Here is a 27,973-nt window from a genome sequence, read left to right as displayed (position 1 = left end):
ACCAGTTATCTGTCAGCAAATACATGATGTTACCAAATGCTTCTCTCACAGTGATCCCAAATACACACTAACTCACAGTGTGATTCTAGACAAGCACCACTATCCCTATGAGTTTACCAAAACTCATTCACTACAGTGCAAGTGGTAAGGGAACTGCACACAATCTACATATTTCACAACTGCAATTTACTGTCAATGCCTGACTCATATAATAAAAGCATAAGCCATAACTGTCTTCTAATGCTACTAAAACTTGACAACATGACATGTTTTACAACACTTATCTGTCAGCAAATACACGATGTTACCAAACACTACTCTCACAGTGGTTCCCAAATACACACAGACTCACAGTGTGATTCTAGACAAACAACACTATCCCTAGCAGCTTACCAAAACTCATTCACTACAGTGGAAGTGGTAAGGGAACTGCACACAATCTACATATTTCACGACTGCACTTTAGTGTCAATGCCTGACTAATTTAATCAACGCATAAGCAAAGACTGGCTTCTAATGCTACTAAAACTTGACAACATGACCGGTTTTAAAACAGTTTTCTGTCAGCAAATACACAATGTTACCAAACACTTCTTTCACAGTGGTTCCCAAATGCACAAAGACTCACAGTGTGATTCTGGACAAGCACCAATATCCCTAGGAGTTTACCAAAACTCATTCACTACACTGGAAGTGATAAGGGAACTGCACACAATCTACATATTTCACGACTGCTCTTTAGTGTCAATGCCTGACTCATTTAATCAACACATAAGCAAAGACTGGCTTCTAATGCTACTAAAACTTGACAACATGACAGGTTTTAAAACAGTTTTCTCTCAGCAAATACACGATGTTACCAAACGCTTCTCTCACAGTGGTTCCCAAATGCACACAGACTCACAGTGTGATTCTAGACAAGCACCAGTATTCCTAGGAGTTTACCTAAACTCATTCACTACACTGGAAGTGATAAGGGAACTGCAAACAATCTACATATTTCACGACTGCACTTTAGTGTCAATGCCTGACTCATTTAATCAACACATAAGCAAAGACTGGCTTCTAATGCTACTAAAACTTGACAACATGACAAGTTTTAAAACAGTTTTCTGTCAGCAAATACACGATGTTACCAAACACTACTCTCACAGTGGTTCCCAAATACACACAGACTCACAGTGTGATTCTAGACAAACAAAACTATCCCTAGCAGCTTACCAAAACTCATTCACTACAGTGGAAGTGGTAAGGGAACTGCACACAATCTACATATTTCATGACTGCACTTTAGTGTCAATGCCTGACTCATTTAATCAACGCATAAGCAATGACTGGCTTCTAATGCTACTAAAACTTGACAACATGACAAGTTTTAAAAAATGTTCTCTGTCAGCAAATACACGATGTTACCAAACGCTTCTTTCACAGTGGTTCCCAAATGCACAAAGACTCACAGTGTGATACTAGACAAGCACCAGTATCCCTAGGAGTTTACCAAAACTCATTCACTACACTGGAAGTGATAAGGGAACTGCACACAATCTACATATTTCACGACTGCAATTTACTGTCAATGCCTGACTCATATAATGAAAGCATAAGCCATAACTGTCTTCTAATGCCACTAAAACTTGACAACATGACAGGTTTTAAAACAGTTATCTGTCAGCAAATACACAATGTTACCAAATGCTTTTCTCACAATCCTTACCCAAATGCACACAGACTCACAGTGTGATTTTAGACAAGCAACACTATCCTAGGAGTTTACCAAAACTCATTCACTAGTCTGGAAGAGTTGATGGTACTGCACACAATCTACATATTTAAGTACAGCACATCAGTGTCAAAGCATGACTCATTTAATCAACGCATAAGCAAAGACTGGATTCTAATGCTACTAAAACTTCACTACATGACAGATTTTAAAACAGTTATCTGTCAGCAAATACATGATGTTACCAAATGATTCTCTCACACTGATCCCAAATACACACTAACTCACAGTGTGATTCTAGACAAGCACCACTATCCCTATGAGCTTACCAAAACTCATTCACTACAGTGCAAGTGGTAAGGGAACTGCACACAATCTACATATTTCACGACTGCAATTTACTGTCAATGCCTCACTCATTTAATGAAAGCATAAGCCATAATTGTCTTCTAATGCTACTAAAACTTGACAACCTGACTGGTTTTAAAACAGTTATCTGTCAGCAAATACACAATATTACCAAATGCTTCTCTCACAGTGGTTCCCAAATGCACACAGACTCACTGTGTGATTCTAGACAAACAACACTATCCCTTGCACTATACCAAAACACATTTCTTCATCTAGAAGTAGTACTACATTTTAGTATAGAAACATAACATAACTCATTTCACAAATTCATAAACAATGACTGGTTTCTAATTCTACCAAAATATAAAAACTGCACAGTTATCTGTCAAACACATGAAAAACACAAATGCCTATCACAGAATGGTTTCTACATGCACACACATTGTAGAGAAAAAAAGTACTCCCTACACTTTAGCAGGAAAAATACATTAGTCTGATTAAAATCAAAATAGTCTACATACATCCCCTCACAATAAAATAACTCATCTTTCAAGTTCTTTTGTAGATTAAGGAGTATATTAATCACTAACCATATTTTCTTTTACAGAATCTCTTCACTATGCACCTCTCAGCAAAAGCAAAGAATGGAAAAGTTTCCCTTTCATTTTCCACACATATACATGTAAACATCAAATCACAATCCTTCGCACATAAACTCAAAAGCAAACACACATTTCTATTGGTTAAACATTTCAACCCTTTCCAACTGAAATACATTTCAACCCTTCCCCCAATCTGCCTTCTGCCTGTTACCATAGAAACAGGTCATGGAACACTGCACTGAGCTCACAGGTCACAAGTTCCTACACAAGACAGGAAGTGTGCTTGACTTTTCAACATATCAGCTTATCGTATATAATGTTCCTTACAATCTGTTTTTGTTAACCAATAACAATCATACCTTTTAAAAACAAAAATATGCACCCTACCTTTCAGTGTAGAAAGTTGTTATACAACCAATGATTTCTTGTCGTTTTTCAAAAAACGTTACTGTGGATCCGTGCACCCACCGCAAGAGAATCCGTGCATCCAACGCTGTAGGATGCGCGCACCGTGCGCGCATTTCGCCACTTTTTTTTTTTTTAAAAAAGGGGGGCCATAGGGGGTCCTTCTGGGACCCCCTAAGCAGATCTAGAGGGTCAGAGTATTTCCACTCTGCCCCCTTTATATCTTTTACACACTTATTCCCCTTCCATCTTCAGCCTCGCTTCTACCGAGGCAGAAAATGGCTGCCAACAGTTCCTGGCTTCGAATGTAGAGAGACGCTCGACAGCCAATTAGCATTCGGCGCGCGATCGGGAGGGTGCGCGCTCCGTTCGGGGAGGGTGCTCTTACGGTGCGGGTACGGTCCGCGGATCCTCCGCGGCCATAGATATCACTAACTTTTTTACCCTAATTTTCTCAGGAACTACTGAACAGATTCACACCAAATATGCAAAAGGCACGAGTCCGAACTGAAGACTACCTCTTTGCCAAATTTGGTGTCATTCCGTTCAGCGGTTCGGGCTGTAGCTGCGACAATAGATCCTATGGGAAATTGCATGGGGAAAACACGTTTTGGGACCCCCCTTTTTTCTCGGCCCCCGCTTCACGGATCACCGCAAAACTGTCAGGGTAGGAGCGAAGCGGAGCTGGCCAAAAGTTTGGAGAATTTCGCGAAGATTCGTCAATCGGCGCCAAAGATATTCCCAATAGAATGTCTAACCAGCAGCCTTTGAAAAAGAAGAAATTCGAAACGCGTCAGGCAACACTGGTACACGGCTGTGAAAGAGATCGATGAGATAAAGCTTCCGTACCTAATAAAGAACTTTTGGCTTGGAAGTTCGTGATGGTGTTCGAGTGCTTCCTATGAGGAGGGTGCAAGCCTGAGCATGAATTTAAAGGCGGTGGCCCAGCCGCCAGGAACGCACCACCCCAGATCTACAGGGGGCCACGGGGGTTGATATTTACCGGCCTCCCACTGTGGGGCACTTTCACAGGATTGAGGAAGCTTTTACTCATCGAGACCCATTTGCGGGCTTTGAACATGTCAGCAGAACTAATTTTGCACTTTGGGGAAACGCATTTTCCCTGGCACTACAATACCCAGGACACACTGCGCAGTCTAATTAGGAGCAGCCCATCCAGGGCGCGCAATGACGTGCATATAAAGGGTAGTGCCGGACTGTGCTTCGTCTAACCAGCAGCCTTTGAAAAAGAAGAAATTCGAAACGCGTCAGGCAAAACTGGTACACGGCTGTGAAAGAGATCGATGAGATAAAGCTTCCGTACCTAATAAAGAACTTTTGGCTTGGAAGTTCGTGATGGTGTTCGAGTGCTTCCTATGAGGAGGGTGCAAGCCTGAGCATGAATTTAAAGGCGGTGGCCCAGCTGCCAGGAACGCACCACCCCAGATCTACAGGGGGCCACGGGGGTTGATATTTACCGGCCTCCCACTGTGGGGCACTTTCACAGGATTGAGGAAGCTTTTACTCATCGAGGCCCATTTGCGGGCTTTGAACATGTCAGCAGAACTAATTTTGCACTTTGGGGAAACGCATTTTCCCTGGCACTACAATACCCAGGACACACTGCGCAGTCTAATTAGGAGCAGCCCATCCAGGGCGCGCAATGACGTGCATATAAAGGGTAGTGCCGGACTGTGCTTCGTCTAACCAGCAGCCTTTGAAAAAGAAGAAATTCGAAACGCGTCAGGCAACACTGGTACACGGCTGTGAAAGAGATCGATGAGATAAAGCTTCCGTACCTAATAAAGAACTTTTGGCTTGGAAGTTCGTGATGGTGTTCGAGTGCTTCCTATGAGGAGGGTGCAAGCCTGAGCATGAATTTAAAGGCGGTGGCCCAGCCGCCAGGAACGCACCACCCCAGATCTACAGGGGGCCACGGGGGTTGATATTTACCGGCCTCCCACTGTGGGGCACTTTCACAGGATTGAGGAAGCTTTTACTCATCGAGGCCCATTTGCGGGCTTTGAACATGTCAGCAGAACTAATTTTGCACTTTGGGGAAACACATTTTCCCTGGCACTACAATACCCAGGACACACTGCGCAGTCTAATTATGAGCAGCCCATCCAGGGCGCGCAATGACATGCATATAAAGGGTAGTGCCGGACTGTGCTTCGTCTAACCAGCAGCCTTTGAAAAAGAAGAAATTCGAAACGCGTCAGGCAACACTGGTACACGGCTGTGAAAGAGATCGATGAGATAAAGCTTCCGTACCTAATAAAGAACTTTTGGCTTGGAAGTTCGTGATGGTGTTCGAGTGCTTCCTATGAGGAGGGTGCAAGCCTGAGCATGAATTTAAAGGCGGTGGCCCAACCGCCAGGAACGCACCACCCCAGATCTACAGGGGGCCACGGGGGTTGATATTTACTGGCCTCCCACTGTGGGGCACTTTCACAGGATTGAGGAAGCTTTTACTGATCGAGGCCCATTTGCGGGCTTTGAACATGTCAGCAGAACTAATTTTGCACTTTGGGGAAACGCATTTTCCCTGGCACTACAATACCCAGGACACACTGCGCAGTCTAATTAGGAGCAGTCCATCCAGGGCGCGCAATGACGTGCATATAAAGGGTAGTGCCGGACTGTGCTTCGTCTAACCAGCAGCCTTTGAAAAAGAAGAAATTCGAAACGCGTCAGGCAACACTGGTACACGGCTGTGAAAGAGATCGATGAGATAAAGCTTCCGTACCTAATAAAAAACTTTTGGCTTGGAAGTTCGTGATGGTGTTCGAGTGCTTCCTATGAGGAGGGTGCAAGCCTGAGCATGAATATATATATATATATATATAGATATATATATATACACTCACACATATATATGCATTTCTGTCGATTACAGGTTTACTACTATTTTAAAAGTTTACATTTTTGGTGGGAGGACCTAAAAATACCCTCACCACACAATACCTTTAGTCACCCCTAAACTCTAAAATTACCCTTAAACCCAACACCCTTGCTCACCCTTAACCCTAAATATACCTTTACAACCCAATAGCCCTACCCAACTCTGAACCCTAAAAACACTCTTGCCACCCAATACCCTAACCCACGCCAAAATTAAAAAAATAGCTTTATCTTCCAATACCCTTCCCCGTCCTAAACTCTAAGAATACCCTTACAACACAATACTCCTTACCCACCCCTAAACCCTAAAAATACCCTTACCGCCCAATACCCTCACCGAAGCCTAATCCCTAAAACACCCTTACCATCCAATACCCTTACCCAACCGTAGACCTTTAAAATACCCTTACCTCAATACCTTTAGTCTCCTCTAAACCCTAAAAATACCCTATACCACCCAACACCCATAACCCTAAAAATACCCTTACAACCCAATACCCCTACCCAACTCTGAACCCTAAAAACACCCTTGCCACCCAATACCCTAACCCACCCCATAATTAAAAAAATAGCTTTACTTCCCAAAACCCTTCCCCGTCCTAAACCCTAAGAATACCCTTACGACCCAATAACCTATACCCACCCCTAAACCCTAAAAATACCCTTACCGCCCAATACCCTCACCGAAGCCTAATCCCTAAAACACCCTTACCACCCAATACCCCTACCCAATCTAAAACCTAAAAATACCCTTACCACCAAATACCCTTCCCCACCCCTAAACAGTGAAAACATCCTTACCACCTAATACCGTTACCCACCCCAAACCCTAAAAATACCCTTACCACACCAGACACTTACCCGACTATTTCAACACATTTTAGAAAATAAAGATATATAAAGTACTTACCACATACTCACCAATACAAACATATATGCGTTGTAAACACTTGCGTGGTAAAGGTAATTGTGATGTAAAAAAATGTGTTGTAATTGTATTTTTTGGTAAACATTTTGTGGTAAAGGTTGTTCCCTGCCCCGGTTACATCTCTTTTGGTCTTCCTGAGTTCTGCAGTGGAGCACAGCAGGTACTGGGTACCGAACTTGTTTGCAGCATGAAATTCAAAGACTAGCGTCTTCTTTACTGCCCAAAAAACAGAAGGTTACTGCAAAGGACACATTTTATGCAAAAAACAACATCCATGTGGCCACACTCAAAAAAGCACTGGCACTCAACAATAGCCTTCAGCTTTGAGCTTGACATGAAACTAGACTCAGTAGCCCACCCAATGAATTCTGACCAATGTGGTCCAAAATGTCATTTCTTCCATTGGAGCAACGTTTGATAACTGTTAATTTCTTTCAAATATTTCATTTTGCAAAAAATCTTCATATGGCTGCACTCCTAACAGGACTGACACTCACCAATAGCCTTTGGTTTGAGTTTCAAGTAATACTCAATAGCACTCACAGTGCATGCTGGTCAATATGGTCCATCTTTCCAAAGTTGCAGATCTTTCAGTAGAACAAAGCTTGCAACTGTTAATTTCTTTCAAATATTTAATTTTCCTAGGCCCCCGATACATGTATTTTGCTCATCATGAGCGCTATAGTGAAGCACAATAGGTATTAAGCACCAAGCTTGTTTACAGCACAACATTCAAGACCAATCTCTTTTTTACTTTGTTTATTGGCATTTTTGTAAATTTGACAAATTTAGCAAGGACAGTACAAAAAGAAAAGGCATTACGTTAATCCTGCGCGGTTACATCAATACAGTGTAAAAGTATAGTCAGGCTGTACAGACCCCAGAAGGCATCATTCGGCACATACACAGTGATTTCACACAATAACCCCCTCAGGATCCCTGTATCCTGCGAGTTGTCTGCCGCAGCGGGGCAGGCAATCCGTGTCGGAGTTGAGTTACCCTCTGCGTCCTCCGCCGCCGTCCGCAATTGGTAGCTGGTGAGAGGTTCCCAGATGTCACAGGGTTTCAAACGAGCGGGAAGTAACTCAGGATATATATTATTTTGTTCTTGGCAGTACGTGAGGTCAGTTAACTAGTCCTTGAACTTGGGGGTTCTGCTCCTACCCCATCTGCAAGCTATTCTTCGTTTGGCCACCAAAAGTCCCAACGCCAGGAAGCGCCTCACGCGGCCTTTGTGACCTGGGAGGTGTCCCAGGAGACCCATTTCTGGTATAAGTGTTAGGGATCCTCCCACCATCTCCCCCAAGGCAGTCTCCACCTCTGTCCAGTAGTGCGCCACAGGATCACATTCCCATGCAACATGTAGAAAACCCCGCTCCTTCCCGCTTGCAGCGGTCGCTGTCTCGCAAATGCAGTTTATACAGTTTTGCCGGGGTGTAATACATTCTATGGAGGAATTTGAAATGGATGATTTTGAATCTACTATTAGCTGTGATGCGCTCGGTTTGTTGGCATCTCATTGCCCAGGCCTCTTCCGTGAGGGTGCGACCCAGTTCAGCTTTCCATCCCTGCTTTGCCTTCAGAGTGTTGTGTGCCCCCGCCCCAACTGTAGCTTTATAGATACGGGACACAGTGTGGGGCACCCCCGCATGGAGCAAGTGATGAAGTGGAAGCAGTGTGGGGGGTTCCTCTGGGAACCCCGGGGTTGTGGCCTTAACTGCCAGCCTCAAGCGGATATAGAGAAAGCGGTACATGATGGTGGGGGCGGTGTCGCCGAAGAATTCCGCAGCAGTTTTAAAATTGTCCCTCATGCTATAGATCCCCCCAGGTGTGTATGCCGCGTGTTAGGAGCATGCGTTTGCAAATGCCTTCTTGTGTGACCGGCAAGTTATGCTGGTCGCGGATGGGCAGGAGCGGGGAACATAGCATAGGATTTTGGGACCTTTTGGCTAAAGCTCTCCACGCGGTGTTAGTGCAGGCAACTGTGGATCTTTTTCCCCCAGCCGAGGTGCCGTCTGTCCCCAGAAATCCAGTAAGTGGGGTAGGGTCCATTAGCCCCTGTTTGATGGCAATATGAGTCATAAAGGGGGGAGGTTCGAACCACAATATGCAGCGAAGTGTGCCTGGGCGCTAAGATAATATTATTCGGGGTCGAGTGCTTCAAAACCGCCCTGAGCAAATGGGAGTGTGAGGGTGGACCATTTGATTCGGAGTTGTTTCCCACCCCAAGCCAAGCGAATGAGCTGACTCTTCAACCTAGTGAAAAAGGGGCATCCAGGGGAATATGGGATGTTTGTGAATAGGTATAAAAATGTGTGTACAATGACCATTTTCATTAGAGCCACCCAGCCAGCCAAGGAGAGCGGGAGAACTATCCACTTGGTCATTAGCTCCTCCACCTTCGTAAGGACCACTCCATAGTTAGCTCATAACAACGCATCTCTGTCTTTGATGACAGTGACGTCCACGTAGCGAATCTCATCCTCACACCACTGTAGTGGATAGTCCAAGGGGAATGGGGCGGTGCAATTAGTGAGTGACTTAATTTGGGATTTTCCCCAGTTGATGGTGATATTGGAGAAGGCCCCGAAGTTTAATAATTTCACGTATCATGGGGTTTAGCCCCTCCGCAGGATCTCGCACATAAAGTGTGACGTCGTCCGCATATAGCGAGATTAGTACTGGCCTAGTGGGGTAATCTAGCGCATATTGTGTGTGGTGCTGTCGCAACATGGCTGGAAGCGGTTCTATTGCTATTGGGAACAATAGGGGTGATAGGGGGCACCCCTGTCGCGTGCCCCTAGAGATGCCGAAGGCGGGAGAGCATTCCCCATTTAAAAATAATGAAGCCAGGGGTTGATGGTATAGTAAGTGGATCCATTTGAGGAACCCAAGTGGGAATCCCATGTACTGTAAGAACGAGAATAAATATTCCCATTCCAAGGAGTAGAACGCTTTGGTGGCATCTAGAAAGACCGCCACGCCTGTTCCTCCTGGTCGATTCCCTGCATAATGGAGAAGAGGGTCCTCAAATTGTGTGAAGTGGAGCGACCAGGTATGAAGCCCGCTTGGTCAGGTCTGATGAGGTTGTCCATCAAAAGGTTGAGGCGGTTGGCCACCACTTTAGCGAGAATCTTCACGTCAGAGTTAATCAGGGATAGCGGTCGATACGAGTCAGTGGAATCAGGGGCTTTCCCGGGTTTCAGCAGCGAGACCAACATTGCCTCCCGCATGGCAGGCGGGAGCGTCCCCGTCTCGGCAGCCTCCTCGTAGACCACTTTCAGAAAGGGGGCAAGCGAATCAATATAGGTTTTATACAATGCCTAGTTCGTCTGGCCCGGGCGCTTTGCCATTCCATAAATGCATGATGGCTTCGCGTATTTAATCTACCGTTAGGTCAGAGGCTAAGAATTTGCGCTGCCGATTGCTGAGCCAGGCCAGTTCTACCTGCTGTAGATATTGTGGGGTCTCAGCTTGACGAGTTGCTCATGTCGTGTACAGTTTACAATAGTGTTCTATGAACACCCCTGCTATGGCAACCACGTCTCGGTGGAGCACTCCAGCCTCGTCCCGAATAGCCAGCACATGGTTCGCCGTTCTGGGTGGGCGGATGGTCTCAGCTAGTGCCTTTCCGGGGCATTCGCTCTCTCCATATCTGCGCGCTGTGTAATATTTGCTGCAAAATAGGCATTCCCTCTCTGCCTCTGCTTGATATTGAGTGAGGAGTTTGTGTATCGTGGCTAATGTGGACCCGGCTCCGGTATGTGCATGTGTGTTTTGTGCTGTTTAAGCTGGCGTTCTAAGTTAGCAATAGACATTAGCATATCCCTGAGTATGCCCCCAGATTTAGCGATGCAGTGGCAGCGAACTGCGACCTTTAGAGCCTCTCATACCGTAGCCAGAGAGGACACCGAGGCAACGTTAAGTTTCAGAAATTCCTCCAGTATTTCCCCCAGTTCTGGCTGAAATACCATGTCAAGTAGCGCCGTGGGCTGTAAACGCCACTGTCTGGGCTGGGATGATAGCCCCGGTGGGTGTATGACCATAAGTACCGGAGAGTGGTCCGAGTATGTTTGCGCCAAGCGACGCGAGGACAGGGCGTGTAATGCTATGTCTTGCGATGTGACCCACATGTCTAACCTAGATAAGGTGTTGTGTTCTGCAGAGTGAAAGGTTCCCTCCCGCCGTGCTGGATGATGATGGCGCCATATGTCCACTAGTAAGTTGTCCGCGATGATTTGCTGGAAATTGTGTTGTGCCTTAGTATTGTGGTGCGGTAGTGGGTGGGAGTGAGCCAGCGAGGGTTGCAGCATGAGATTGAAATTCCCTCCCCAGATAAGATGTGTCGATCCTATGCTTATTACCTTCGCCCATAATGTTATATAATAGTCTTCGTCGTCCACGTTTGACCCATAGCTACATACTAGGGTAACTGAGGCGGAGGCCAGTCTCCCTCACGCCACGCAATACCTGCCCTGGGGATCCACCGAAAAACCGGCTCAGTGTAAGGCACTCCCTTTTTTATCAGTATTGCTGTGCCTCTAGAATAGGCAGAGTATAAGGAAAAGTACCTGTGTGAGGCCCATCGTGTAGCAAACTGGGGCTTTTGGGCAGGGAGAGTGTGTGTTTCCTGCAGCATAGCGATTCCGACTTTGTGCCAGTCTATGTAGGGTAGTATGTGACGTTTTTTCCTGGGATCGCCCAACCCTCTGATGTTCCAAGTTAGGAGGCCCAAGTGTGAGGTGGTGTCTGATGTGCAATCCTCACCCGCCATTTCCTAAGTTTCGGCTGGTATGTAGCAAAAAGGGATCTGTGCTTGTATGTGAGTATGTGCTACAACCACGCAGTTATCGTCCATTACTAAATCTACAATGCCTAACATTTTACCCCAACATTCCCCCCACAACAGCGACCCCAACTTGCCGTGGATTGGACCCTCCCTCTGCACCCTTCTTCAAACATCAATAAACCCTTGAGACAATGGTGTCGCCAAGACCCTCATCAAGTAATGCGCTGGCCTAGTTTTGGGGTGAATTGACCATCTAAACAGAAATAGAGTACTATGGATGAACAGACAAACGCGAAACATCAGGGTCATAACTGATAAGCAGTTCTCAGGGTAAATGGCAGTCCATGGCGACAATGCCCCTTCAGTAATATAACAAAGGCAACTGCCTAACAATAAAATCCCCACAAGTAGTGGAAAGGGGAGCGCCCTTAGAGACGTGTGTCCTAGGGGGCGTGGTGACTCCTCCCGCACCTAGGTAGAGTGCAGAAGGAGGCCCTGGTATGTCGATACAATACCCGAAAGGGTCCTTCCCGCCTACCAGAAAGCTAAAGAAGGGTCGGGAAGCGGTATATTAGTCTAACTTTGTGTTACCTGAATGTTGAGGTATATGTTTGTGCCGCCTGTGCTATCAGAGCCATCTGTTCCCATTGTCATATCTTACTGTGTACAGCACTCTCAGTCCTCTTCCTGTTGTCCCAAGCGATCTCCATCCCCCGCCGGGGATCTCTCTGCTCTCTTGGCCGCTAGCACTGTTTTTTTTATGAAGTCTGCTGCTTGTTGCGGGGTGTTGCAGATGTGATGTTTTCTATCAAAGGTGAGTTGTAGGCGAGCGGGGTAGAGCATTGCGTATTCCACCCCCTCCTGCTGGAGCTTATTTTTGATAGGAACAAATTTCTTCTGAGCCTCATGGACGTTGAGGGTAAAATCTGGGTAGAGTGATATGGCATTATTCTCGAACACGACTTCTTTCAGTTCCCTCGCCCTGCGCAAGGCTGCATCGCAAACGCGGAAATTGAGGAGCCGTGCCACTATAGGTCTAGGTGGAGCTCCCGGTGGAGGTTTGGGTGCTAATGTGCGGTGCGCCCATTACACGATGAGCATCCTGGAAAATGCCTCCTGGCCGAAGCAAGTGGTAAGCAACCTCTCCACGTAGTCCTCTAGCTTTCCAGTGTTCGTGGACTCGGGAATTCCTGTTATGCGAATATTATCCCGCCTAGAGCGGGCTGCGATTTCTTCATTTTTTGCGGCGATCGCTTTCAGCAATTTGTCAATGTCTGTGAGTTGCCCTGCAGCTTGAGAGTGATCATCCTTCAGTGTAGATATGTGCGCTTCAGCCTCCTTGATCCTCCCGTCCTGCTTTTCAATTTTCTGGGTGATTTGATCCATCCTGGCACACATGGAAATCTATCTTGCCCTCGATGGAGGCGAAGCTTGCCTTCATTGTGTGGAGCAGTGTCTTCATGTCCACCTCCTCCGTGCTCTGCGACCCTGAGCCCACACCATCCTGTTCTGCATTGGGAGGCTGCCCTCTGGGCGTCCTTCGGTTATCGAAGTTCACTTTTTAGGCTGTTTTCCATCCGGTTTCCCCTCTCTTTCGACCCGCTGGGTAGAGGAAGAGGGTGTCCGCCTGCTCCTGGACGTCCCTGCAGCCGTTTGCTCCATGCGCAAAGAGTCAGACTATGCGGCATTTTTAGGGCAGCGCAGGTGGTTGCAGCGTCAAGCTATATGTTGCGGGGGGGAAGCTCTACGGTCCTCGTGGCTCCCTATATTTGGAGTGCAGCAGGCTTGTGGCTGCGTCTAGGGCCCCAGGGTGAAGTGGGGCTGCGGCAGCGTGTTCCTGTATCCCCTCCCTGATGGCGGCCAATCCATGAGAAGCCTGTGGCGGAGTAGAGGGTGCATTGGGGGGGAATGGAGACCCCAGTGCCAGTCGAAGGGGGGGCGACAGGTGAACGGCAGCAGCTACTGCGGTAGACTGTCTGTGCACACTGAGGCGCGGAGGGGTGGAGGAGACGTGGCCAAGCGGGTAGGGACAGTCTCGCGTGGTGGCTTCCGTATCTCCCCCCTCAGCGGAGACAGCAAGATGTCTGGTTTTATCAGGCGGAGCGCCATGCTGACGATATTTACCAACTGTGAAGGCGCGTCCCCTCACCAGCATCTGTGGCCTGCAGGATTAAAGAGATTTGGTGGCAAGGACATGTGGAGGCTCGCCGGCAGACCACCGTGTGGGCCCAACAGGAGTACGTGGTAGTGCCCAGTATGAGTCAGTGCCAGTCGCGACGCAATGGCAGTGTCTGCTGTGTAGGCCTCAGCTCCTCACCTTACTGTTCAGCTTTCACAAGTTGCCAGTCCCGACGGAGCCAGTGAGTGAGTGTGGCAGAAGTCGGCTGTGTATAGTTTCACAGTTGCATTTCTCCTATCCTCCTCCCGCATGTAAGCATTTATTTGGTGCTGGCGAGTGGCGCGACCCACTGGGGCAGTGCGTCGGGCTGCACCCATGTGGGGATAGGCCGCAATCCATGGCCTTGTGTAATTAACAGTCCAGGCCCGGGTCACTCACTGTCGGGATGGGAGGCGCACCCCCTGTGGCAGGAGGGAGACCACTCATTTCCTCTGCGTTGCTGTGCCCCCTGCCAGAGTCTCTGGCGCCGTGGTCACATCTGGTCTCATCCACTGGTCCGCTTCAGGCTCTGTCGCCCTGCTCTGCACGCTGTCTGGTAGGCCCACGAGTTGCGGCCGGATCTGCAGCAGCGTGTCACCCAGGCCCAAGCCACTGGCGTAACAAACCTTGAGGGGGGCCTCCCTGCAAGGCACCTGGGGGGCCCCCCTCCGGGCTCAATCAGGAGCCCTGCAGCCAGAGTGCTCTGCTGAGGGGGCCCCCTGGAGCTTGGGGCCCCCCGCACCGCGGGGACTGCGGGGGACTGTGTTACGCCCCTGCCCCGAGTGAGTGCAATGCGCAGCGGGGTGATCGCAGCTTCCAGCCTCACACTTTCAGTGATCACTACGTCTGCAGGTCTTTCCGTGTCCGATAAACCAAGATTTGGCGGGAATCGACCGGGGATTCAGGATGATTATTGAATATTGCTTCCAGGGCTGACGGAGGCTCACTAAGGTGCGGCCATCTTATCAGCCCGCCTCCTAGCGTTTCCAAAGACCAATGTCTTCTAAATAGTTTATTCATCTTTGGTGTGAGCCAGTGGTGCTGGGAAACATTTCACACAAAACCTCTTCTATGTGGCCGCACTGAAAACATGACTGGCACTCATTGATAGCTTTCAGCTGTGAGTTTCAATAAATAGGCCTCCGGGTGCATTCTGGTCAATGTAGTCCATCTTTGCAGTTCTTCCAATGAAACAAAGATCAATACCCGTTGATTTACTTCATAGATTCAATTTTTCTAAGCCCTAGACAAATGTTTTAACTTTTCGTGAGTTCTTCGGAGTAGCACAGCAAAACAGCCTCCATGTGGCAGCACTAAAAACAGGACAGCCACTCACTAATTGCCTGAAGCTTTGAGTTTCAAGTGAAACTAGACTCCGCAGTCCTCACAGTACAGAAATACATATATTTATTTTTGTGGTTTTATATAACAAGAGAACTGGATTATGTTACTCATTTTTTTTTAATCATCAGCAGTGCTTTGAGTGAAATTAAAAAAGGTGATGGGACCCTGAAAAGAGTGTGGCAAGAGAAGCGTCGCTGAGAAACCTTCAGAAGATAAGCAAACTTTGTAGCTAAAGGCACAGTCTAATTCATATGAAAACTAAATCCTGTGCTTAACAAATTCATACATTGAGTCTTACAGGACAAAGAACAATCCAAAAACAGCATGTTAACAATTAGCATTTTATATAGCATCTTTATCCTTGGCCATAAGCAATAAAAAGGTTGACAAAATACCTTTAAAAGTACCTTTGTCAAATAGTTTGACTGAAATAGTGCTTTAGGCACTAGAACACCAAAGAACAACGGTAGTGTGCACCATGTTGGTTAATCCTCATATCACAAAGGATGCGTCCAATAACATTGCACCACAGCACTAGTTTGTCACAGAGAAGCAGGTACAGTTTCCTTCCTTCAGTTGGTGAATAATGGAAATAGAGAGCTCTATAAGACCCTCATTCAGTGTCCAGTTTTGGGCAAGCTCTGACCCACTTAGAGCAGTTATCATTAGGTGTGAAGACTACAGTCTCAAAATTCATGTACACATTTGGGTCTGCCACTTCAGATCATTCTAGGATAATGTGTTACTGATGACTAAGATGCTTTAGGATTCAGAAGTGCCGGACAGAAGGGTACCCCAAGAGAAAATATTCATAGGGCACACATGGAACGTACGTGTAGAAACTCATGCCAAACATACACAAGATCTGATGTGATCAGAACTGATTCATGGATCCATGTGTTCTGCTTCCGCATAGGTTTCTGCACAGAGGCATTGATTAGGTATTTTGAGGGTCTCACGAATAGGTCCTAGAAACTGAAATAGCTGATCAATGGTCAATATTAAGAATGTGTGTACAATTGCTGTGTTTTTATTTTCAATTCCATTTTAGCCAGTGTTCATTCTAACTCTCTATCCACTAGTTTACATGTTGCAATCACAGCTGTGAGGCAAAGTGATCCTATGCAGATACGGCTTGGAAGGAAGCAGAGGCGATTACATTGCCTGTCTTCCATACAATTTTGCAAATAGGTATTGTTAGTTCACTGAAGTAGCAACTTGAGAAGGCCCCTCCCCAAAATGAATTATTGGGGCTAACATTTAAAGATATACCAGAATCTGGGGGATGGTGGAGGGGGATACACAAGAACCCATTGCAGAGGGCTAGATGCTGAAATATAGTTTTCCGAGTGCAGGCCCAACAGGAGTATAAATTATGCAGGGATACTGACATGAACTGTCATAACAGAGTTTAGTTAGATAACAATATAATCTGTGGAATGCTTTTGAAAATTAGGTAGCTTTTAGACTAATAGAGTACGGATGTGTGACGAAATAGGCATTTGTAGATTTGCCCTAACTTTATTTATGACTGCTTGAGATTTTTATAATGTATAAAGAGAAGGGGGTATTGATTAACATAGGAAAGTACGGCGCCTGCAGTGTGTCGTTATTTGTCAATTAGTACAAAGTTAAGCGGTGCAACAGGTGATGGAGAAACCTCTAAAACTCTCCAATGAGGACCAACAGCTCTTAAATGTAAAGTAGTCAAATCCTGTGCACACACATTTGTGTGATTTTGGAAAGTCTGATCCAAGGTAGAAATCCAAAAAGTCAAGTCCCAATACAAATGTTCTTTTGTTTCTTTTTATTCCGGAAACATCACAGAGTCCAGCCAACACGTATTTCTTTTTTAGGGTTTGAACCCCAGACTTCTTCAGGGCTGTATGGCTATTCAAGTTGCCCAGTTCTATGCCTAGTATCCGGCTAGAATTCCGACCTGGTAAGCTTTTTAAAGCATAAGTCTCTTGTTCCAAGAGAATGCAACTCCCTAATCTTAAACAGTATAAAATTCTCAATTCAGCAAGTACGCTGATCCACGCTGTGCTCTGGTGATTCGTTCTGAACACGTCCGATTCAGAACGACTCAACGGAGTACAGCGTGGATCAACATACTCGCTGAAGGTCTCGAGGCTTTTCTTGCCCGGTGTCGTGACCTTTGAAACACACTTGTTTCAGATACACAAGACACACACAGCAATTTGGATCATACTATAATTATCAACAGTTTTCACAGGAATTGAGAATTTTTTACTGTTTAAGATTGGGTAGTTGCATTCTCTTGGAACAAGAGATTTATGCTTTGGAAAGACCTGGCCAGTTTGGAATTATAACCGGATACTAGGCACAGAACTGCACAACTTGAAAAGCCGTATATAGCACTGAAAAAGTCTGGAGTTCACACCCTAAAGACAAAAAACGTGTTGGCTGGAGTCGGTGATTTTTCCAAAATAAAGGGCAACAAAAGAACATTTGTATGCTTGACTTTTTGGCTTTCTACCTTGGATCAGACTTTATAAAATCACACGAACGCGTGCGCACAGGATTTGACTACTCAAGATTTTTATAATAGTCAACATTATTCTGGTACACATGATTTATAAACCAATTATGTATAATAAATGAGCAGTCATTGTAAAATCACAGCTGATAGCTCGGTTATCTCTTCCTGGGAACCAGAGTTAGGCTTCACCCTGCAATACCCCCTTTAGATGAGAGATCCTCTGACAGGTTTTGTCTGACTCATAACATTCCTTTGTATCACATATAAGCAACTGCTGCCGCCAGAATTTCCTTCCGGATATCAAGCCTTTCCCGAAGGAGAAGAAAAGGAGTTAAGTCAGGTCCCGAGGTAGTAGGTTGATGTTCCTCTGTCTGATCTTTGGGCGATGGGGTATCCTAAGATATTGCAGTAGATGCCTCACTCACTTATTGAGACATGCTTCATCATAGGCATCTATCCACACCCAGGTAAGTTGGTACTACCTGGGCGGACTTAACCAAAGATGTAATGGGAGTTCTTATATAAAGCAAAAGCTGGTCATGCAGGGAACCAGATGGGTGATAATAAAAATACCTTCAGGTATACCCGAACAATATGTTCATTAGGCGGATATCTGGAGTTTGAATAAAACCGTGCAAAGTTTGGGGTTTACTGAATATAATCATTATGTTCCAAGGTGCCAACATGTTTCGGCCCGCGCTAGGAGCCCACGTGGGTCTGGGGCCTTCGTCAGGGCACGTAATCTACTGCTTTGTGTGCCTGCTTGTGAACCGTGCAAGGATTTCATGCACTGAAGTGAGGCCTGATGCGCTCACCTATCTTCAGTGTGTCTTCAGTGTATTTTCTAGGTAGAGTAGAAAGAAACAATACAGGGGCATCAAACCTGAGCTGATTCCACTGTGATTCCTCCCTTACTATATACTGGACCGTGTTGTCTTGATTTTAACAACTATTCTGTGTGATGTGTTCCAGTGGATAAACATCCCTTTCAAAACTACATTCAATTGGTGATTCGTCATGCAAATGAAAGCTTTCTATAGGAAGTGATCAAGGCTGATCGTGATGGTGTTTGTGCATATTTTTTATTTCTTACTGGTGTAGTATCATGTGTAGCCTACACTAGGTTCAGTTATACAGACTAGGTGTAGTGATAATGGATTTTATTCATACCTAAAATCCTATGCAAGCCTGTTTTACCTGTAATTTGAATATCTTGTGCTTACCTACTGGATGTATCTAATTAGGCCACATGCGGATCAAGTGGTTGGTGCTGTCTTATAGTCACACTCTATGGGGAAAAGATGTGTGTGTAAAAAGAATTTTCCATGATCCAAGACGATGTATGCTATTGACGCACAGGAAGCTCTCATAGTCTTTTCACACATCATTCTAGGTGGTATAAAGCATGCGTGATTCCAAACATTTGTTCTCTATCGTGATTCGTTTGTTTTCAAACACCCTTGGTACACATAGTGATAATATAGGTTGATAAAGGATGATACCTGTGTCTACCCGTTTTCGCTACGTGATCACGCCCATTTTGGAAGTGATTACCAATAGGTACCCACAGAGTGTAGAATCATAATAAAGTGTGTTTGTTTTTTGGCACACAGGTTCCCGCGGTGAAATTTCAAAGCGGAGAATCCCGTCTCAATCATCCTCGGTGAGGCCGTCACAAAAATACAATCATACATGGTGTGGTAGGACTCGTTCCTTATCCCCGGGGGTGGGGGTGATCTTACTCGCTCCCTCACTCCGTGAACATTAACATACAACCCATGCACCCCCACTTACTTCGTCAAAGGACTGTCACTACCTGAGTACCTTCTTATCTCACTGTGTCCACCACCGGGTGCCGGAAGCAGAGAGGCGGGTCTGTAAATACCCACGGGGCCTTGTCTATTACGCGCTTCATCACGAGGCGCGAGTGCCTTTAGATAAACGTATGTTGGGAAATAGAGTTTTTTTAGTGTGTGCGTGTATGTTATTTAATCTACGCGTCATATGCCCAAGTTATGATTCACTTTTTTATTAAGCTGTTGGCTTCTTACCATGACAGTAGTCCTCTAAGGGTACTGCAGAAATTTGTTTATCTGGTTCCGTCAAAAAAACGGTTGTTGGGACCCATGTATTTGTTCCTCTACGGCAATGTCTGCTGATTTATAGTGAGATGTGTAAGAAAATGGGGAAATAATTTTTTGGAAACAATTATATATGTCACACTACACCACTATGTTGTCTGGACCCTTAATCTCGAGTGATTAGAATTTATTTCTTGTCACCTTCTTCTGTGTGTTGTGATATAAGTGGTAACATATAGAATTTTACGGGTGTGTGACCGAGTTGTTATATAGCAGTAGGTTCACAGAGTGCTCTTCCGGTTTTCCGTCATATTTTCATAATGAGGTTGGAATAGTCTAAGGGTTATTGTTTGGAGATGGGTTTCCTGAGTGATTCTCTCATTTCATTTTCGAATGGTCATGATTTTTCATTCGATGTTATTTTAACAATTCTGTGTCTATCACTTAGTAAGGGGATATATGGCAGAGGCTACATCAGGCAATTTATTTTATCTCACATATTGTTATCACTACCTCATGCTTATATTCCCTACTTTGTTCGATGTTGATCATAGTAAGGACAACATTGTCCATGGTATATCCTCGTTCAACCCCTGTATTGAGCTTGAGAGGCAGTAAATCCATCTCTGTTCCATTCTTAATAACTGTTTGGCACTGACTGTGCTCAGTAGGTTCTCTATCACCGTCCAGGTGAAGTCGTTTTCATTGTGACCTGCTGTTTGAAAATGGCGCATCATTTTTGTAATTGTCTTAACGCATTGGAATAAGGATGAAGGATAATTCTGTGCCACTGGAAAACTCTGAACTCTGGACCATTGAGGATAGAAAGACCAATGTTTGCCTTCAAGAGAGGGAAGTCCCTCAGAGATTCAGTGGACCACACACGTCCAAAAAGAACGAACGAGGAAAACTGCACGATAAACGGACTGTGGAACATCCTCCCTGAGGTCATAGGCCAATTCCCATGCGGTAACTGTAATACATGCCCACTCACGAAGGCCAGCAAAAAGATTGCCCTGGGGCTAAGTACTCCATGGGTACAGAAGAAATTTTCCAATTGCGGCAGCAACAATGTGGTCTATGTCATCACGTATAAATACCAGTTGAGGTACATTGGTATGACGACAAGCAAGGTAAAGGTTCGAATTAATGAACACCGCAGTACATTCCGATGCAGTAAGACAATTACAAAAATGATGCGCTATTTTCAAACAGCAGGTCATAATGAAAACGACTTCACCTGGACAGTGATAGAGAAACTATCGAGCACAGTCGGTGTAAAACAGTTCTTAAGATTGGAACAGAGATGGATTTACTGCCTCACAAGCTCAATACAGGGGTTGAACGAGGATATACCATGTTGTCCTAAATACAATAAACATCGAACAAAGTAGGGAATATAAGCACAAGGTAGTGATAACATTATGTAAGATAAAATAAATTGCCTTATGTAGCCTCTGCCATATATCCCCTATCTATGTGACATACACAGAATGGTTGAAATAACAATTGAATGAAAAATCATGACCATTAGTAAATGAAATGAGAGAATCACTCAGGAAACCCATTTCTATACAATAGCCCTTAGACTATTCCAACATCAGTATGAAAATATGACGAAAAACCAGAAGAGCAATCTGTGAACCTACTGCTATATAACAACTCGACCACTCACCCGTAAAATTCTATATGTTACCACTGATAACACAACACACAGAAGAAGGTGACAAGAAATACATTCCAATCACTCGAGATTAAGGGTCCAGACAACATAGTGGTGTGGCGTGACATATATAATTGTTTCCCAAAAATGTTTTCCCCATTTTCTTCCTCATCTCACTACAAATCAGCAGACATTGCTGTAGAGGTACAAATATATGGGGCGCAACAACCGTTTTTTCGACGGAACAAGATAAACAAATTCCAGCAGTACCCTTGGAGGACTACTGTCATCTATGCTAATATGGTAAAAAGCCAACAGCTTTATACAAAAGTGAATCATAACTTGGGCATATGACGCGTGGATTAAATAACATACACACACACACACTAAAAAACTCTATTCCCCAGCATGCGTTTATCTAATGGCGCTCACGCCTCATGATGACGCGTGTAATGGACACAGCCCCGACGGTATTTACAGACCTGCCTCTCTGCTTTCGGCACCCTGCGGCAGACACAGTGAGATACAAAGGTACTCAGGTGGTGCTAGACTTTTGATGAAGTAAGTGGGGGCGCATGGGTTGTGTGTTAACGTTCACGGAGGAAATGAGTAAGATCGCTGCCAGCCCCGGGGATAAATGATGAGTCCTACCTCGCCATGTATGATTGTATTTTTGTGACAGCTTCACCTCACCGCGGATGAGTGAGACGGGATTCCCTACTTTGAAATTTCACCGCGGGAACCTGTGTGCCAAAAAACAGACAAACTTTATCATGATACTAACCTCTGTGGGTACCTATTGATAATCACTTCTGGAATGGGTGTGATCACGTAGCGAAAACAAGTAGACCCAGGTATCATCCTTTATCAACCTATATTATCACTATGTGTACTGAGGGTATTTGAACACAAAGTAATCACGATAGAGAAAAAATGTTTGGAATCACGCATGCTTTATAGCACATAGAATTATGTGTGAAAAGACTATAAGAGCTTCCTGTGCGTCAATAGCGATCATGGAAAATGCTTTTTACACACTCTTCCTTTCCCCGTAGAGTGTGACTATAAGGCAGCACCAACCACTTGATCCGCATGTGGCCTAATGAAAACATCAAGTACGTAAGCATGAGATATTCAAATTACAGATAAAACAGGCTTGCATAGGATTTTGGTATGAATAAAATCTATTACCACTACACCTAGTCTGTATCACTGGACCTAGTGTAGCCTACACACGATAATAAAGCAGTAAAAAATTTAAAATACGCACAAACACCATCACGATCAGCCTTGATCACTTCCTATGAAAATCTTTAATTTGCATTACAAATCACCAGTTGAATGTAGTTTTGAAAGGGATTTTTGTCCACTGGAACACATCACACAAAAAAGTTGTTAAAACCAAGACAACACGGTCCAGTATATATTTAGGGAGGAATCACGGTGGAATCAGCCTGCCTTTAATACTTGCCCAGGTTTGATGCCCCTGTATTGTTTCTTTCTCCTCTACCTAGAAAATCCACTGAAGACACAGTGAACACAGATGAGCGCATTAGGCCTCACTTCAGTGCATGAAATCCTTGCGCGGTTCACAAGCAGGGACGAAAAGCAGTAGATAACTAGCCCTGACGAAGGCCCCAGACCCACGTGGGCTCCTAGTGTGGGCTGAAACCTGTTGGCACCTTGGAAGGGGTACAACGAAACGATTATATTCAGTAAACCCCAAACTTTGCACGTTTTTATTCATACCCCAGGTACCCTCCTAATAAACATATTGTTTGGGTATACCTGAAGGTATTTTTACTATCCCCCATCTGGTTCCCTTCATGACCAGCTTTTACTTTATATAAGAACTCCCATTACATCTTTGAGTCTGCCCAGGTAGTACCATCTTATCTGGGTGTGGATAGATGCCTATGATGAAGCATGTCAAGATAAGTGAGTGAGAGATCTACTCCAATATCTTTGGATACCCCATTGCCCAAAGATCAGGCAGAGGGACATCAACATACTACCTCGGGACCTGAGTTACCTCCTTTTCCTCTCCTCCGGGAAAGGCTTGATATCTAAAAGGAAATTCTGGCGACAGCAGTTGCTTATATGTGATACAACTATATTAGGGAGATTGCAACTGATCTGCTTTTCTCTCACTCTCTATTGTGATAAACACTCATAAGATTCCTCACCTAATAGAGCATAACTGATTACAGAGGGGAGGGAGAGACACCTGTCAACTCTCCTTTTCTCCAGCTAGGGAAGTCTACTGGGTGTGCCCCTCTAAATATTGGGGAATACTAACATTTTGTCAGCCACAAAAAGGGTTTATCATATTCTTACTCTGAGAGGGTCACCTCCTTTGTGCATACACCCCAATATAGAGGCATGCTACTAAAGATTCAAGCCTTTGGTCAATGGTAAGGGTGAGTGCCTGTCATGGACTGTAACAATTCTTGTGGAGGTATTATGGTTTATGAATTAATTCTGTTCCTTTCCTAGAAGGTGATTACATAAATGAGACACAAGATCCTGTCATCTACTACAGAGGTATCTGCTTGCATACAGGCTCCACCACTTCTAGATCCTTCCAAAGGAAAAGAAACAGCCTATTCTGTGAGCCTAATTTCAACTGGAGGGACATGGAAAGGCCATGGGCTACCTGTTTTACCATAATACACTAATTTAATAACATGCTTTATAAGCATTTAGGGTTTGAGTCACAAACAAGCAGATACACATTTGTACAAAGAAAATCAACCACAGAAATATATCGACCTGCACATATATTTACTCCCAAAAATCTACTAGCATTATATCGTAAAGGGAAGCATACATAGGGAAGTATAACATTTACTCATGCAATTCCACACCTTACCCTGAGGATATTTTGAAAGTCTATATCTTGCAGTCGATGTTGTTGCAGGTTTTTATTTAAAAAAACAGTATTTAGGCCCCCATTCCTCAAGTCAACTCATAAGCAGAAAAGAGAGCCGTGACTGCTCAAAGCCTGGCTTTTAAAGCCAGGGTGTCCAAGAATAATGAGGCAGTGGGCACAAACCCACTTCCTTTAATTTATATCAAAAGTGAATATATGGTCTATGTTCTGTTGCATAAACTTATCAAAATAATGATCCCCAAAAAATTAAAATGGAACAACATTTAATGATTATGTATGTAATATTTAATGAATTATTGTACAGTGTTTTGGATAAAGACGCTATGGTACGACAAATAAAGAATATAATAAAAAACATTGTGAAAAATACTCAAACATGTCTTTGGGGAATTATATTCACTCCAATAACAACAATTTCTCTTTAAAATTTAAAGCTTGTTTGGGGCGATACTTACGGCATTGGATGTGCATGTAAGGAATGTCCAGGTTTTCATCTTTATGTTTGCCAGTACGCCTGTATGTAAGTATGTTGCTTTTTTCACCTACATCTATTTAAATGTAAAAATGCAATGTTGACATTATATAGAATTTTGCTATTTCACAAGGAACAGTTGAAACATATGCTTAGTTCATATATACATGTATATATATACAAATATACATATAAATATATATATATATATATATATTCACTGAAACAAAACATAGGTTTCAGTGACGTTATAGTTAGAAATTAGCATTTAAAAAAACCTTAGAAATTCATAGAAAAAACCATAGGTTTCAGGGGTGTTATAGTTAGCTGCCCATTTCACTCATACAAAACCATAGAAATTCCTCAGTTATAGTTAGTTCTGCTAACTATAACTCACACGCCCGCAATGCACTGCTGATGATGTCACATATTGCATCATTCATGCCATGGTCAGTGACATCACTGATGACATCACTGATGACATCTCAAATGACATCACTGATGACATCACTGATGACATCATCCACTGAATGTGGTTTAGTTTGAAATTTCAATATGTATTATATATATACCAATCTGTATTGAAGATTGAGTGGATATATAACTGTCTGGATGGAGGATTTAGTAGCTGTCTGACTGTCTTTTTAAGTGAGTAATTAAAAGTGCCTCACTTAATCCATGGATTAGTAACTAAACTATGTGAATGTGTGCAGCACTGTCTCTGTTGTTGTATAACATGCTGCATCAGTTGGTCACTAACTACATGAGTGTGTATATTGATTATTTGGGTGAGTATTTGTATGGGACACTGAGTTTGTGTGTGGTTGGATGGGGTGTGTGTAACTCTATGCATAGATGTGTGAATGGTTGATTGACTAGGTGTATGAGTTTAAGAGGGCATGTGGAAACAGTTGTTTGGGTGACTGAGTGTATTTATTTGTGTGTTGGTGAGCGAATATATATTTTAGTTGTACATCTTCAACAAATTAAAGAAATAAAAGGCATTGTATGTGAGAGTTGGTGTATATAAATAAGTATGTGTAAGAGTCAGTGATTGTGAGATTAACTATATGAATGAGTTTATAATTGTAATGGTGCTTTTTTAACATATTAACGATGAGTTACTATGTGTTTGAATAAATGAGGTGTTGCTGGATAATTGTGTGAGTAAATTTAAGTGCGATACATTTTTTTCATGAGTGAGTAGGATGACTGCATAACCGACTAAGATGACTGCTGATGTGTCAATGTCTATATATGTGTATAAGTGCATTTGATAGTGTTCTATTAATTAATGACTGCATGTATAGATGATTCTGTTGTTGAATGGGCAGTTGTGTGTGTAGACTTAGGAATCAGTGAGTGGGTATGTAGTAACTGGTATTGGTGTGTCAATGGTTTCAAATATGGTACTCTGTATTTTACAGTGAGTGATGAAAGGTTATACTAGTGTATGATGAGGTGTATCAGATTGTCAAGTGGATGATGTCATCAGTGATGTCATTTGAGATGTCATCAGTGATGTCATCAGTGGTGTCACTGACCATGTCATGATTGATGCAATATGTGACATCATCAGCAGTTCATTGCGGGCGCGTGAGTTATAGTTAGCAGAACTAACTATAACGGAGGAATTTCTATGGTTTTGTATGAGTGAAATGGGCAGCTAACTATAACACCCCTGAAACCTATGTTTTTTTCTATGAATTTCTAAGGTTTTTTTAAATGCTAATTTCTAACTATAACGTCTCTGAAACCTATGGTTTTTTTCAGTGAATTTCAAAGGTTTTTTAAATGTTAACTTTTAAGTGTGCTAGTAGTTATATCTATTTTTTTGTACTGATTTTCTACAGCTTTTTAACTGTATATTTATAAATATTTGATTCATTAAATAACAGTATATATTTTTCAGAAAATTGCAAAAAAAAATGTTTTTTAATTAAAACTGAAATATCGATTAATTTTCTTGTTTTCATTCATTATTTTAATATATTTATTGAGTCGCGCACTCAAAGTGTACACATCACGGTGGGTGCGCACATTCTAGCCGCCATTTTAGAAAAGTCATGAAGGATCCGCGTATGGTGTGCGACGGCTGCGTGTTTTTCAGTTACATCACATACATTTAATATCACGTGATATGCGCGATTGGTATGCGACCAGTCTGCGACTCCTGCTCCCACGCATTCGCGACACATGCGCATTATGGTACGAGATATTTGCGCGGTTGCGGGTCCCGCGTGACATCATATACGTGCTGGGGCACGCTGGGTGCGCGACTCCCGCAAAAAAAATGTATGTTCCAAAATGATATGTATGTGTCTTTAATATACATATTAAGGCAAGAGATTATGTAAGATATTCATCAAAATAATATATTTGTACTTATAATAAACTTATATTATTTTTAAATATATTTTCACGAAGTCGGGTGCGTGCATCGTGAGTGCAGAAAACCAGGTCAGCAGAGCTGCTGTAGAGCCAGAGAACCAGGTCAGCAGAGCTGCTCTAGAGCCTAAGAACTAGGTCAGCAGAGCTGCTCTAGAGCCAGAGAACCAGGTCAGCAGAGCTGCTGTAGAGCCAGAGAAACCAGGTCAGCAGAGCTGCTTTAGAGGTAGAGAACCAGGTCAGCAGAGCTGCTTTAGAGCCAGAGAACCAGGTTAGCAGAGCTGCTTTAGAGCCAGAGAACCAGGTCAGTAGAGCTGCTCTAGAGCCTAAGAACCAGGTCAACAGAGCTGCTCTAGAGCCAGAGAACCAGGTCTGCAGAGCTGCTGCAGAGCCAGAGAAACCAGGTCAGTAGAGCTGCTTTAGAGGGAGAGAACCAGGTCAGCAGAGGTGCTCTAGAGCCAGAGAACCATGTCAGCAGAACTGCTTCAGAGCCATAGAACTGGGTCAGCGGAGCCGCTTTAGAGCCAGAGAACCAGGTCAGAAGAGCTGTTGTAGAGCCAGAGAACTAGATCAGCAGAGCTGCTCTGTAGCATAAGAACTAGGTCAGCAGAGCTGCTCTAGAGCCAGAGAACCAGGGCAGCAGACCTGCTGTAGAGCCAGAGAAACCAGGTCAGCAGAGCTGCTTTAGAGAGAGAGAACCAGGTCAGCATAGCTGCTTTAGAGCCAGAGAACCAGGTCAGCAGAGCTGCTCTAGCTGACACTGACTGACTGA

The 27,973-nt window shown here is 44.1% G+C and overlaps 1 protein-coding gene across 1 annotated transcript in view; it reads left to right on the top strand.

Moving 5' to 3' along the window:
• LOC146822022 (cysteine-rich venom protein-like) overlaps nt 1–27,973 on the top strand; it is a 260,678-nt gene that overhangs the window by 90,479 nt on the left and 142,226 nt on the right. The window contains exon 6 of the mRNA XM_085609412.1: nt 24,776–24,861. Within this exon, the coding sequence (XP_085465538.1) occupies nt 24,776–24,861 (86 nt within the window). The remainder of the gene's footprint in view (nt 1–24,775; nt 24,862–27,973) is intronic.

Source organism: Triturus cristatus, chromosome 6 (genome assembly GCF_964204655.1).
Source record: "Triturus cristatus chromosome 6, aTriCri1.1, whole genome shotgun sequence".
Taxonomy (NCBI): domain Eukaryota; kingdom Metazoa; phylum Chordata; class Amphibia; order Caudata; family Salamandridae; genus Triturus; species Triturus cristatus.
The sequence above is the reverse complement of the archived record's forward strand: the minus strand, read 5'-3'. Positions and strand labels throughout refer to the sequence as shown.